The 12,965-nt window shown below is 54.8% G+C and overlaps 2 protein-coding genes across 15 annotated transcripts in view; both read left to right on the top strand.

Moving 5' to 3' along the window:
- Positions 1–1,752, top strand: part of ABCC8 (ATP binding cassette subfamily C member 8) — an 80,743-nt gene extending 78,991 nt beyond the window's left edge. For 8 of the 12 annotated variants that reach the window (XM_081541461.1, XM_081541464.1, XM_081541467.1 and 5 more), the window contains 3 exons: positions 344–477; positions 939–1,001; positions 1,521–1,752. In XM_081541461.1, the coding sequence (XP_081397587.1) occupies positions 344–477; positions 939–1,001; positions 1,521–1,658 (335 nt within the window). In that variant the 3' untranslated portion in view covers positions 1,659–1,752. The remainder of the gene's footprint in view (positions 1–343; positions 478–938; positions 1,002–1,520) is intronic. The other 4 variants (XM_081541469.1, XM_081541471.1, XM_081541470.1 and 1 more) reach the window with 1 other exon arrangement.
- Positions 1,753–5,719: 3,967 nt separating this feature from the next.
- On the top strand, positions 5,720–8,905 carry KCNJ11 (potassium inwardly rectifying channel subfamily J member 11). Of its 3 annotated transcripts, none has more exons than XM_081541478.1 (2): positions 5,720–5,875; positions 6,898–8,905. In XM_081541478.1, the coding sequence occupies exon 2, from the start codon at positions 6,914–6,916 to the stop codon at positions 7,817–7,819; it is 906 nt and encodes a 301-aa protein (XP_081397604.1). In that variant the 5' UTR covers positions 5,720–5,875; positions 6,898–6,913; the 3' UTR covers positions 7,820–8,905. The 3 variants fall into 3 exon arrangements, with proteins under 3 accessions (XP_081397604.1, XP_081397603.1, XP_081397601.1); XM_081541477.1 differs by lacking the exon at positions 5,720–5,875 and adding an exon at positions 5,920–6,726; XM_081541475.1 differs by lacking the exon at positions 5,720–5,875 and having other exon boundaries at positions 5,920–8,905.
- The last annotated feature ends 4,060 nt before the right edge of the window (positions 8,906–12,965 follow it).

Genomic DNA, 12,965 nt, shown 5'->3' on the forward strand with positions numbered 1-12,965 from the left:
CCTGCTGCAACCCCTGGGGCAATGGGGGCCGGCCAAGCCTTGGCTTCAGAAAATTACCCCCCCATGGCCCACACACATGCCTGACACACACACTCTGTGCTCACACCTCCTCCCAGTACTGCCCAGGGCCACAGCCACGCGTAACTCCAGGATACGCTCTTCTCTTTGTTACTCCCGTAATTCCTGTGTTGTTGTGTAAGGTGCAGCCACCCCGCACACACCTCTACCCATGACACACACCTACACGTTAGCCCCTGTACACACATTCCCACACAAGCCACTCCATCCACTCAACTCACAACGCAGGGTTAATTAACTCAGCCCTTCCCGGGGCTGTTTTCAGATGCCATCATCACAGAAGGCGGGGAGAACTTCAGCCAGGGCCAGAGGCAGCTGTTCTGCCTGGCCCGGGCCTTTGTGAGGAAGACCAGTATCTTCATCATGGACGAAGCCACGGCTTCCATTGACATGGCCACGGTCGGTGCTGGGCACACTCATGGGGCAGGGGTCTTGGAGAGGGTTTTCAGGGGGTATTAGGGAGAAGTTCAGAAAGTCCTGAAGTTCAAGCTGCCTTTAACATCAAGGGTAATTTGGGGCAGAAAAGGCAAAGACGGAGGGCCCCTGATTTCAGCTAGTCTTAGTGCATGTTTATAACACACATATACACAAGCTGCATGGGGACCCACAGACTTCACACCCATCCCTCACCAGACAGCACACCCAGACACACTCATAGTCTACATGCATACACACAGCTGAACTCCCAACAGGCAGAGCCCAGCCCCTGGATGCTGGGAACCTTGTTGGTCCTGTGGGGACTAGAGTCCCAGGCAGGGGGCAGTGCTGGGTTTGGGGGTCACATGGGAACTTGGCCAGAAGCCAGGCCAGACCCCACTCACTGGGCAGGTGAGCCAACAGCTGCTGCTCCCATCTGGCAGGAAAACATCCTCCAGAAAGTGGTGATGACGGCTTTCGCAGACCGCACCGTGGTCACCATCGCGGTAAGGGGCCCACTGATGGGGTGCAGGCGGGATACCCAGAGAGAGGGCTGGCCTCCTGAGGCTATCATCAGCGGGCAGCCTCTGGGCTCACCTGCGCCTGGTAATCAAGAGGGAGCCCTGGGCAGTGCAGGGCAGGCAGTCTGGCAGCCTTGCAAGGAGCCTGGATTGTAGGATTTGGGGTGTAGGAGGGTTTGCACCCACACTTCCCTTAGACCTGCTCTCTTTCTCCAGGTCCCAGGGTCCACCCCTGTCCCAAGGCCCTGTGAGCTAGGCTAGGGTTACTTCTCCAGAGCAAATGGGAGATGCAGGTGTCGGGGATCTCTGAGCAGATCTGAGACCTGGCGAGGGAGAAGGTGGCATTAGCGGATGGAGGGTTTGGAGTCCCACCCCAGGAAAGGGCAGTCACCACGGAGACAGGACATTCTGGCCTCATACCTCCTCCTCCAAGACGCAGGAGGGATGCCTCAGTGGCCCCAGCCCTGCCCGCACCACCCTGACAGCCCCTCCTGCCCCGCCCAGCACCGCGTGCACACCATCCTGAGCGCAGACCTGGTGATCGTCCTGAAGCGTGGCGCCATCCTTGAGTTCGACAAGCCAGAGGAGCTGCTCAGCCGGAAGGACAGTGTTTTTGCCTCTTTTGTCCGTGCTGACAAATGACCGACCACAGCCCGAGTGCCATCCCTGCCCCACCCTCCTGCCTGGGTTTTCTAACTGTAAATCACTTGTAAATAAAGAGATTGGTTATTTCCTACTGAAGGCCAGAGGTCGTGGGTCTGGTGGGCAGGGCCTGGGGTGGGCTGTGGGATGGGTCCCACGGATCCTGTCTGACTTTAGCATCAAGTAGAGCCGAGGAAGCTGTGTGAGTGTGGTCGGAAGCACTTTTCCTCATCTGTGAAATGAGGGCTGTCTTCGTCTGCTAGGTTGTGTTCTGCCGTAGCAAAACACCATAGCCTGGGTGGCTTAAACAGCAGAAATTTACTTTGACAGTGCTGGAGTGTGGAAGTCCAAGATCAAAGTGTCACGGGCTTGGTTTCTCCTGAGGCCTCTCTTCTAGCTGTATCTTCACATGGCCTTTTCCTCTGTGTACACATCCCTGGTCTCTCACTCTCCTTATTAGGATACCAGACATATTGAATGAGGCTGCACTCCTGTGACCTCATCTAACCTAATTACCTCTTCACTGGCTCTATCACACTGGAGGCTTCAACATACGAATTTTGGGGAGATGTAATTCAGTCCATAACAAGGTTATAGTATTTTTGTAATTATCTCATCAGATAAGGTGGCAGATCTCCATACAGTCTGATCCCTTTTCCTTCTTTCTTTAATTCTTGGGTTAAAATTGTGGGTCCCCAGGTACCCTGGATCAATGCATTTTGATTACAAATGACAAGAACCCAACTCAAAGTGGCTTTTAAAAAACTGGAATTTCTTATCCTATGTGACTGAGAAGGTCAGGAGGCCTACTACTTCAAGCATGGCTGGATCCAGGTGTCTGCCATCAGGGCTGATGGATTCCATCTTCCTGTCCCTCGCCCATGACAGATGGCTACTAGCACCTGCAGCATACATCCTACCCCTCTGAAAAGGAGAGGGGCCTGAATCACATGTCCCTCACTCCATCCCACACATAGGGACATTCAGAAGTCGAGGAAGGGTGGCCCGTCAGAAGAAAAACACAGTACCTATACCACAAGTCAGCCAGGTAGTGATTGGGAGATGCTGGCCCCAGACACTTGGGAGACGACAACAGTTGTCCTCAGACTCCACAGGCATCATGAGACAGGAGTGCACACCTGTCCCAGCAAGAAAGGAAGGTGCTCATTTCCATATCGCTTTATTATCATTTATATGTTTCCTTTAGTACTAACTATACTGAACCCTGGGGTGCAGACACAGGCATCTTGGACCTGCAGCCTGGTCGTTTGCAAGGGGGTCAGAGTCAGACAATGTAAGGAAAACCCACCAGTCATTGGAGAGGGGCTCAGCACAGACCCTTCTGGCTGTTCTAGGAGCCAGAGGAGCTCAGAAGGAAGAGCTCTGTGAGGCCTGGTAGGGTGCCTGGGAGAGGCAGGATTGAAGTTGATCATGGGAAGGGTAGGAATTTTATCTAAGCAGAGAGTTAAAGAAAAAGGCCCAAGAAGGGGAGGGAGAATAAGATCAGAAAGCCTTGAATGCCAGGACCAACCAAGGGTCTGGAACAAGCCTATGCACAATAGGAAAGTGAAAAAGGTTTCTGAGTGAGAAAGAGACCTGACAAATGCAGTGTTGGGGGGGAGATAAGTATGAGGAGGTGCAGGATGGAGCACAGCAGGAGGCTGAGCCCTTTGAGTGGGAGGCTCGCCTTCCTGCAAAGGGAAGAGCAAGGAATAGCTGAGGCCTCAGGGCCACCCTGTGAGTCAAATCCTAGTCTTACCAGCTCTAAGATGCCTCTGGGGGCCCAGCAACTCCCTCCGCTGGGAGGGAGCAGAGCAGAGCCTGAGGAAGGAAAAAAGGATTCCCAATCCTCATGTCTATGACCCCCCAAGGGATTAAAGGGAAGTAGCATAGGCACAGGGGCACATCACAGCTCACACTGAAGTCTTGCAGAGCTGTCCAAGGTCATCCTAACCTAAATCTTTCTATCGCACCCCTGAAGGTCTACCAACCTTGACATGGACACCCCACAGATGAGGGTCATCTCTGGTTATCAGAACTGACTTATCCATACATGCATGATGATTCCCCTGGTGGCTCAGACAGTAAAGAATCCGCCTGCATGGAGAAGGAAATGGCAACCCACTCCAGTATTCTTGCCTGGAAAAGTCCATGGACAGAGGAGCCTGGTGGGCTGCAGTCCATGGGGTTACATGACTGAGCACGCGTGCATGAGGGTGGAGGGAAATGGGTTGGTAGCAATAAACTGGTAGAACTAAAAAAAAAAAAAAAGAATCCGCTTGCAATGGATCGGGAAGATCCCCTAGAGAAGGGAATGACAACTACTCCAGTATTCTTGCCTAGAAAATCTCATGGACGAAGGAGCCTGGTGGGCTACAGTCCATGGGGTCGCAAAAGAGGTGGACATGCCTGAGGGACTAACAATTTCTTTGACTTTCTTTTCCATACATGAAATCTAAGCCTGCCTCTGTTCCACTCAGTGTCTATACTGATTCTATATTTTGAGCCACATAAAATAACTAGTCCATCCTCCTTGGACACCTCCAATAGTACACAAACTCCCTGGGAAGGCTCTCCAAGGAAAAGCCATCTCCAGAAAAGCCATCTTTTCTGATGGCTGAACAGCTGGAGTTGCCGCAGAGGTTTCCTGTGTAACTCTGTCTCCTTGAGTTCCCCTCTCTGCTCATCCTGTTTTCCCCTCCCCATCCTAAGCATTGCATCTCTGGTCAGTTCAGTCTCTCCGTCGTGTCTGACTCTTTGCGACCCCATGGACTGCAGCACACCAGGCTTCCTGTCCATCACCAACTCCCAGAGCTTGTTCAAACTCATGTCCATTGAGTTCGTGTTGCCATCCAACCATCTTATCCTCTGTCATCCCCTTCTCCTCATGCCTTGATCTGCATCTCTGGTAACACAGTCCAAAATCATGCTTACCATGAGTCATAGAGGAGGCCCAAGCCACAGAACAACCCAAGGTAGATGGCTGCAGTAGAAACACCATTCCTCTTCAGTCCAAGAGCTTGAGCCCTCCCTGCCCCACACACATAGTGCCCAAAACAGCCCTTTGACACAGCTCCTCAGACCCAAGTGCCTCCAATAACCAAAGGCAGATGAAATCAGGCTGCAGGTACCCCAGGAGATGTAAAGCAAGCGCCAGTAGCTCAAGTGCGTGGTGCTCAGCCGTGTCTTCACGACCCCATGGACTGTAGCCCGCCATGCTTCTCTGCCCATGAAATTTTCCAGATGAGGATACTGGAGTGGGTTGCCTTTTCCTTCTCCAGGGGATCTTCCTGACCCAAGGATCGAATCTGCGTCTCCTGCATCTCCTGCATTGGCAGGCAGATTCTTGACCGCTGAGCTACCAGGGAAGGCGCCGCTAGCTCAAACCCTCTTTAAATGCAGGGGTGGTTTTAAAAGGATGGGTCATGATCGAGAAGATGCAATCACCCAGGCTTCTGGGCTTAAGCATCCAGCATACCCTGTAGTGGGTGTTAAACTGCGTTTCTACACCTACTAAGGTACTTTTTTCCAGGGAGGAAGTCCGTAGCTTTTATCAGATTCCCAAAGAATCCGTGACTCAGAAGATACTAAAAGCATAGCCAAGGAGAAGAAGTGGTCTGTTGAGAAGTCCTCCGGCCACCTAATCTGCCCCCCCGCCCCCTAATATGCCCCCTGCCCCAGTCACCAGGTTGGTGACACAGCTCCTCTATCTCCTTCGCGGAGAACCCACAAAGCCCAGGCAGATACTGGCACAACCGAGGATGGGAAAATTGGAGTAGGAGAGCCAGGACAACTGGGAATCCGTCGCCAGAATGGGAGATCGGGTCGCGACTCCCTTCACGCCCCTCACCCCGCCCTGATTTCATAGTGTGAGGGCTGGGAGGAACCTCTTCGGTCCATCTGATCGGGCAAAGTCCCCAAGCCAGACCTCCAGCTCGGGAGAAGGCAGGCGGGGGAGGTGAACGGCGAGGGGCGGGGCCTGCGCCGGTGCCCGCCCGCCCTCCGGCCCAGGAATAGGCCGGGCTCCCCCTGGCGGTCTCAGGCCCCCACTGAACGCCCCGGGCGCCCGGTGTCCTCAGCCCTCTACCCCACCTAGCACAGGTCGGTCTCCGCGGGCCGACTGATGGACAGACGGGCCGCAGAACGACCCGCCGCGGGCGCCCGGGCAGCAGGAGGGGGCGGGGAGGCGAGGACTGCGGCTTGAGGAGCAGGAGCAGGTGCCGTGGCGACGGGCGGGCGGGGCAGGGACGGAGCGGCGGGCGGGGGCGCGGCGCCGGCGGGCGTGCGTGCGGCGGGCGCGGGGCCGGGAGGCCGCGACTCCGAGTTGAGCCCCGCCGGGTCGCGCCGGGGCGAGGGGATCTGGAGTAGGGCCGGGTGGACTGGCGACTCTGGAGGGCGCAGGATCCCAAGGAGACAGAGAGGACGAGAGCTGAAGGGGGATCGCAAATCGGCGAGAGCACTTCGCGGGGTGGGGTAGGAAAAGAGGGAGCGTACCTGGAGGGGAGACCGTGTGAAACTGGAGCTTGGAGGGGAGCCCAGGGCAGAAATGGGCGAGACGGGAGACACGGTGGACGTTGTGTGAGGTCTGGTCAGTCGGTAAAATCCGGCGGTGTAACGTTCCCAGGTGGGAGAGGCGGGTTGAGAAGGAAGGCTCGGTGGGGAGAAGGGGTCCTAGGAAGACGCCTAAGAGTCGCCAGCGGGTGGAGGAGAGTTGACCTGGGATCCAGCGCCAGGTGGCGAACAGGCAGAGTGGAGGTGATTCAGTAGGCAGTGGGCAGGTGAGCTGAGGTGTGAGGCTGGTATAAGGAAGTGAAAAGCAGGGGCCAGGTGGAGGTGAGGAGGAGTCGATTCTAGCTGGAGAGGCATCTCAGAAGTAAGACCAGTGCAGACTGAGGGTGGTCCCAGGGCGGGAACCCCTCAGTAGGGAGAAGGCTCAGTCAGGGGTTGTCTCCTTCCTCCATGGGGGAGGCCTCTACCTGGTGGTCCCTGGAGCCATGCTGTCCCGCAAAGGCATCATCCCCGAGGAGTATGTGCTCACGCGACTAGTAGAGGACCCTGCAGAGCCCCGGTACCATGCCCGTGAGCGGAGAGCCCGCTTCGTGTCCAAGAACGGGAACTGCAACGTGGCCCACAAGAATATCCGGGAGCAAGGCCGCTTCCTACAAGACGTGTTCACCACGCTGGTGGATCTCAAGTGGCCGTACACACTGCTCATCTTCACCATGTCCTTCCTGTGTAGCTGGCTGCTCTTTGCCATGGTCTGGTGGCTCATCGCCTTCGCCCACGGTGACCTGGCCCCTGGCGAGGGTGCTGCTGTGCCCTGCGTCACCAGCATCCACTCCTTTTCGTCTGCCTTCCTTTTCTCCATTGAGGTCCAGGTGACCATTGGTTTTGGCGGCCGCATGGTGACTGAGGAGTGCCCTCTGGCCATCCTGATCCTCATTGTGCAGAACATCGTGGGGCTCATGATCAACGCCATCATGCTGGGCTGCATCTTCATGAAGACGGCCCAGGCCCACCGGCGGGCCGAGACCCTCATCTTCAGCAAGCATGCAGTCATCGCCCTGCGCCATGGCCGCCTCTGCTTCATGCTGCGCGTGGGTGATCTCCGCAAGAGCATGATCATCAGCGCCACCATCCATATGCAGGTGGTACGCAAGACCACCAGCCCTGAGGGTGAGGTGGTCCCCCTCCACCAGGTGGACATCCCCATGGAGAATGGTGTGGGCGGCAATAACATCTTCCTGGTGGCTCCACTCATCATCTACCACGTCATTGACGCCAACAGCCCGCTCTATGACCTGGCGCCCTGCGACCTGCACCACCATCAGGACCTTGAAATCATTGTCATCCTGGAAGGTGTGGTAGAAACCACAGGCATCACCACCCAGGCCCGCACTTCCTACCTGGCGGACGAGATCCTGTGGGGCCAGCGCTTTGTACCCATTGTGGCCGAGGAGGATGGCCGCTACTCCGTGGACTACTCCAAGTTTGGCAACACCATCAAAGTGCCCACACCACTCTGCACGGCCCGCCAGCTTGAGGAGGACCCCAGCCTGCTGGATGTCCTGACCCTCGCCCGTGGGCCCTTACGCAAGCGCAGCCTGGCCGTGGCCAAGGCCAAGCCCAAGTTCAGCATCTCTCCAGACTCCCTGTCCTGAGCTCTGCTCCTCTGGGCCCCCTCTTTATGTGTGCGCACGCCAGTGTGGCATGGTATGTAGAGCGGACGTGGTGTGGGCCCCTCAGCCAGGCCAGGACCTGGTGTGAGGCTGGGCCCTCCAGCTCAGCCTCCCTGCCTGCTGCTCGCCCAGGGTGTTACAAGGCACTTGTCGCTACTCTATTTCTGGCCTCAGCAGGAGCCTGCACTGGGTTATTTTTGTCCCTGCTCCTTCCAGCCCCAACTCAGGACTGGCTCGTCCCCTCCCCTGCCCCAGACTGACAGAACTGTGGAAAGGGTCAGGCCCTAAAGTTGGGTCTCCATCTAGTCCTGGGCCCCCATGACCAACTGGCTGCAAGCTGGGCAGGTGGCTGGGGAAGAACAGGCCCCAAATTGGAGGCCCACTGCCCTGTTTCTTTGGCCCCAAGAGATGCCTCTGGTGAGGCCTCAGCCCCTACTTGGTCCCTGAAAAAGTGATGGACGAAAGGGTGGGCCTGGCCTGCTAGGGAGGGCAGGCGATGAGGGAACACAGTCGAGCTGGAGGGTTGGAGATGTGGAGCCCCCGCCCCCCGGGCAGGCTCAGCAGAGAGGAAACAGCACTGAGGGGCTTAGCTTTCTGAGCCCTGCTCAGGCACGGGGAGGAGAGATAGGCCGCTTGCCTCTGACCTCAAAGCTTCTTTAATGGGGGCTCCATGGCCCAGGGCCACTGCACCTGCCTGCTCCCATTCTGTCCCCCACCCTGAGAGGCTGTGGAGAGCTGGGGCAGACCCAGCCCTCCCCACTGAAAGAAGCTGAGCAGAGACTGGGCTCCTGGGCCCACTACAGGCCTGGCCTGTGCTCTGGCCTGGCTCCCCACCAGAGGCTGCCACTCACTTTGTCAAGAGGGTGGCCTTAGAGAGACTTTGGAGTGCTAGAAAAGGAAATGTTGGAAAGCACAGGATGGTGGGGGTGGGTGAGGTCCCTGAGGCAAAAAGGCCGTTGATTGTGACCGGCTTGACCCCAAGCCAGACTCTTGGAGCAGTGCTATGTGTACTTGCCCAGAATTCTGCCTTCTCTGTTGTCAATAAAGCCTACCCCTTTGTGACCTAAATTCTGGTCTGTTCTTGCTGGTGGGCAGGGAGGGCAGGGGCTGGTCACTGCCAGCCCACATTTCAGAGGCTCCAGGGACCCTAGCTGGGAGGCCAGGAAAGGGACGTGGGGTTGGTCCTCTTCCACCATTCAGGGACACTTACCTTCTCTGCCTCCAGTAGCCCAGCCCTGCCAGCCCGTCTGACTGTCTCAATTGGGCAATCATCAGGCTTAGAGCCCTGGGCCCTGCCTCCACTCCCTGGGATCTGCTGGAAGGCTGAGGTGCTCAAGGAAAGAGGCGGGGACATCATGAGCCTTAGTGTGGCGACTGGAGCGTTAGCTCTCAAAACAAGTGCTTTCATTCACCCCCTGGCTCGAGTTCTCAGGCTTCACCTAACGTAACCTGTCTGCTTCAGGTTATGTTGCCCCAGACTGACAGAACTGTGGAAAGGGTCACAGTTGCCTCATCTATAAAGCAGGGCTATTAATACTACCTACCTCATAGAATTGCTTTGGGAGTAAATGAAGAGCACAGGTCAAATGCTTGAGTGCCTCACCCATAGTAAGTGCTCAATAAATGTTAACTGTTGAGACGGCTGTTTAATCAGCTACGTGATGAGACAACTGAGCAAGTGAATGCCAAGAGAGAAAGTGCTATTATATGTCCCCGAGTGAGGAGTTTCTCTGCCGGGACTTACCTTCTACACTGCATCTCCATCCAGCTCAGACCCTGACGACAGGGGCTGGGGCAGCACCTATTCTTGTCCCCATCTCAACCCTCTGGACTCCATCTACCTTGTGGCCACCAGAGTGGTCTTATTAAAAGACTTCATTCTCTCTAACCTCAAGTGCTTCCAGTAGTTCCCCATTACCTTCTGGTCAAGGCTAGACCCATAACCAGTCATTTCAGGCTTTGCCTGACTTCTAGTCATTACAGCCTACTGTTCTCTGGCCAGGACCCTATGTAACCACCCACCACCTTGGCAGCCTCAGTATCCCCTCCCTGCATACAGCATTGATCTTCCTACCTCTGAGCTTTAGAGGATGTTATTCCCTTTGCCTGGACTGTCCAGGCCTCATCTCTCCCTGTGTAAATCTATAAAAGTCCAAGCCACCATGAGGCCTCCTTGAAGCCTCCCCTGATTCCTCTAGAAAGTGATGGTCCTGTCCCTTCCTCTGTGCTTGTGGGCATTCTACTTTTGCCAGTGTCTGTGGGTCTATCTCCCCCTTCCCAAGTCCATGGCTCCTTGAGGTCAGGGACTGTGCCTGATTGAGCACTGTGACTGTCACTGAGTAAGTGCTGAATGAATGAATGGTGAATAATGTACAGGACAACAAGTCAAGGTCAATGGTTCAGTGTGAGGCCTGTAGAGGGCTTTGGCTGGATCAGTGAGAGTTTGTCCCAGGCTATTCCAGAGCCAGGGCTGAAGGACTAAGTTGCTGCTGGTTCAAGCTCTAAGATGCCCCATCCCTGTACCCATAGACACACACACCACCCCCCACACCAACCCAAACGCTGATTTCTTGCTGTGCTGACTTGTTTCTGGTTTAGAGGAAGGAGATGAGAAAGCTGTTCAAAGTTGGCCCAGAGTTCTGGGGACAGTGCCTGGTTCTTAGTCTAATGACTCAGCTTAGCTGTCCTTAAGACCAGAGAAGGGGGCCAGACTCACTAATGAGAAGCGCCTGGGCAGCACCTTCCTTGGGGTCCGACCATTCAGAGTAACCTTCCTCCACTCCTTCATACACCTTAAGCAGCTGGTGATAGTGAAATGGCAGAACTGAGGGCTTAGTGCCACCTGCTGGCCACAGACAAGACCTACTTGATCCCAGAAAATCAGAATCACTCGTCCTAGGCTTTTCACCCTGTGAGACCCCTAGCCTTTAGGCTTAACTCAGGGAAAAGCTGAAAAGCTCCAGGCATGGAGAGAGCAGCTGGACTAGACTTCCTTTGACCACCCCACAGATGTTCTTGTCCACTAACAGCGCTCCCATCCTCTTTAAGATGGGGGGCACCCATCTCTTTAAGGCACTTGTCTAACTATAGACAGAAGAGCTCCCCTAAGCTCCCCTCAGCCTAGCAGGAAATTCTGTGAGAATTGTTTCTGATATTCTGCCTCCAGGGCATCATGTGAGAACAGATGGAGCAGTCTAAGCTCATCCACACCCTGTGTGCTGATCCCCCAGAAAGGATGTGTCTCATGTCACTGTGGTCCAGTGCTGAGGAAGGCACTCTTCTCCCAATTTGCAGATGAGGAAATGGGATTGGACTTGTGGGTCACTTGCGAAGATCACACAACTAGTGAGAGGCCCAAGATTTGGACCTGAGTCTGTCTCACACCAAAGTTCTCTGCCTTCCCACCGCTGCATGATCCCAATGACCTGAGCATCACCTTTTACTAGGGGTAAAAAGTTGGTTGTCAAAAACCACCACTGGCAGACAGATGTCTCTAGACCAAGAACAAGAGGGAAAGTGTAACTCAGGAAGGTCCTGGATTTGAGACTGATGCTGACTCATCTATAAGTGACAGCCCAGATCATGTCCAAACACCAAAGGAGCCAGAGGGACTGCTACTGAGTCCAAGCTCATATTGCTCACCACATGAGAGGCCAATAAATCAAGAGACACGTTGTTGGGGCAAGGAATAGTGACGTTATTTAGAAAGTCAGTAGCCCAGGAAGATGGTAGACTCATGCCCCTCAGAACCATCTTGCCTGAGTTAGAATTCAGGCAATGGGAGGAAGTAAAAATCAAACATCTTTACTGGTTCTGGTCATCCTCCAGAGAAGATGTGTTCATTTCTTCCTTTCTGCAATCAGGACGGAGGAGCCTGGTAGGCTGCAGTCCATGGGGTCGCTAAGGGTTGCAAACGACTGAGCAACTTCACGTTCACTTTTCACTTTCATGCACTGGAGAAGGAAATGGCAACCCACTCCAGTGTTCTTGCCCGGAGAATCCCAGGGACAGGGGAGCCTGGTGGGCTGCCGTCTATGGGGTTGCACAGAGTTGGACACGACTGAAGCGACCTAGCAGCAGCAGCAGCAGCAGCAGCAGGATGTTTCCTTTGAGCTAAACAAAGGTATTTTAGCTCAATACTCATTACCTGGAAGGCAGGCTTCCCAGGGATGGGCCATTATGTATAATTCAACCTTATAGGCAACAGCCCTTTATTGGTTAACTTGTAATAGAATACAAAGCTTCTTCCCTATTACAGGACCTCACTGACACTTTTTCCCACTCGTGTCTGTGAAGAACCCTCCATCTTCTGCCTTCTTCATGTGGACTGGGGTCCCTACCTTGCAGGCTCCTCCCGCTCCAGCCCGTCAGGTGGCAGTGCAGACTCACGTTGCACATCTGCCATCCCTGTCTCCAACTCACACAGGTGTTGTGACATGTGTCCTGGGTCTCAGTCCTGAGCTCAGCAGAGAAGGGAGGTCAAGCCACCCTCTTCCAGTAGTGAAACTGGATTGCTAGGCTGGAGGAACTAGCCTACTTAGACATTCTGGAAAACTGCTCGGGCCTAATGCCTCTGGGTTTGGCATCTCCAGCCAGTCACCACACAGCCCACACGTGGCCCACCTAGGTGGTCCTCTGGTCTTTCTGCTGGGGCGGACTCAGCCAGCTTCTCACCACTCTCCTCATGTATCATCCTCTCAGGTCTGTCCTGCTCTTGAGTTCCTCTCCAACATCTTTTCTTAGGGAGAACTTTCCTCGAGTGCTTGCTGCAAAGAGTAGCTCTGGCTCCCCAAACATCTCTGGGTTCACCTCTGAGGTCTCCCCAGGGCCAGTGTCAGACACCTTATTGTACTAAGACATGCAGAAGACCTGGAGGAAGAAGATATGAATGCTGCTGACCCAAGATTAGGGTAGGCTTGAAGAACAACAGATCTGTTCCAACTTGCAAGGAGTTGGGGGAAGGCCAAACGATGGGATAAAAGTCAGAACTGGGTTCCAGAGAGTGGTTTGTTGCATTAGAACCTAGATTATTGGTGTCTCACTGTATCTCATTGTGTGCTGGTTCGCTGAACCCAGGGTAGGTGAGGCGTGAACTAAGAGGCTGGAAGAAGACGCAAGGAGCCATAGG

Source organism: Giraffa tippelskirchi, chromosome 11 (genome assembly GCF_054371585.1).
Source record: "Giraffa tippelskirchi isolate mGirTip1 chromosome 11, T2T-mGirTip1v1.2.pri, whole genome shotgun sequence".
Lineage (NCBI taxonomy): Eukaryota > Metazoa > Chordata > Mammalia > Artiodactyla > Giraffidae > Giraffa > Giraffa tippelskirchi.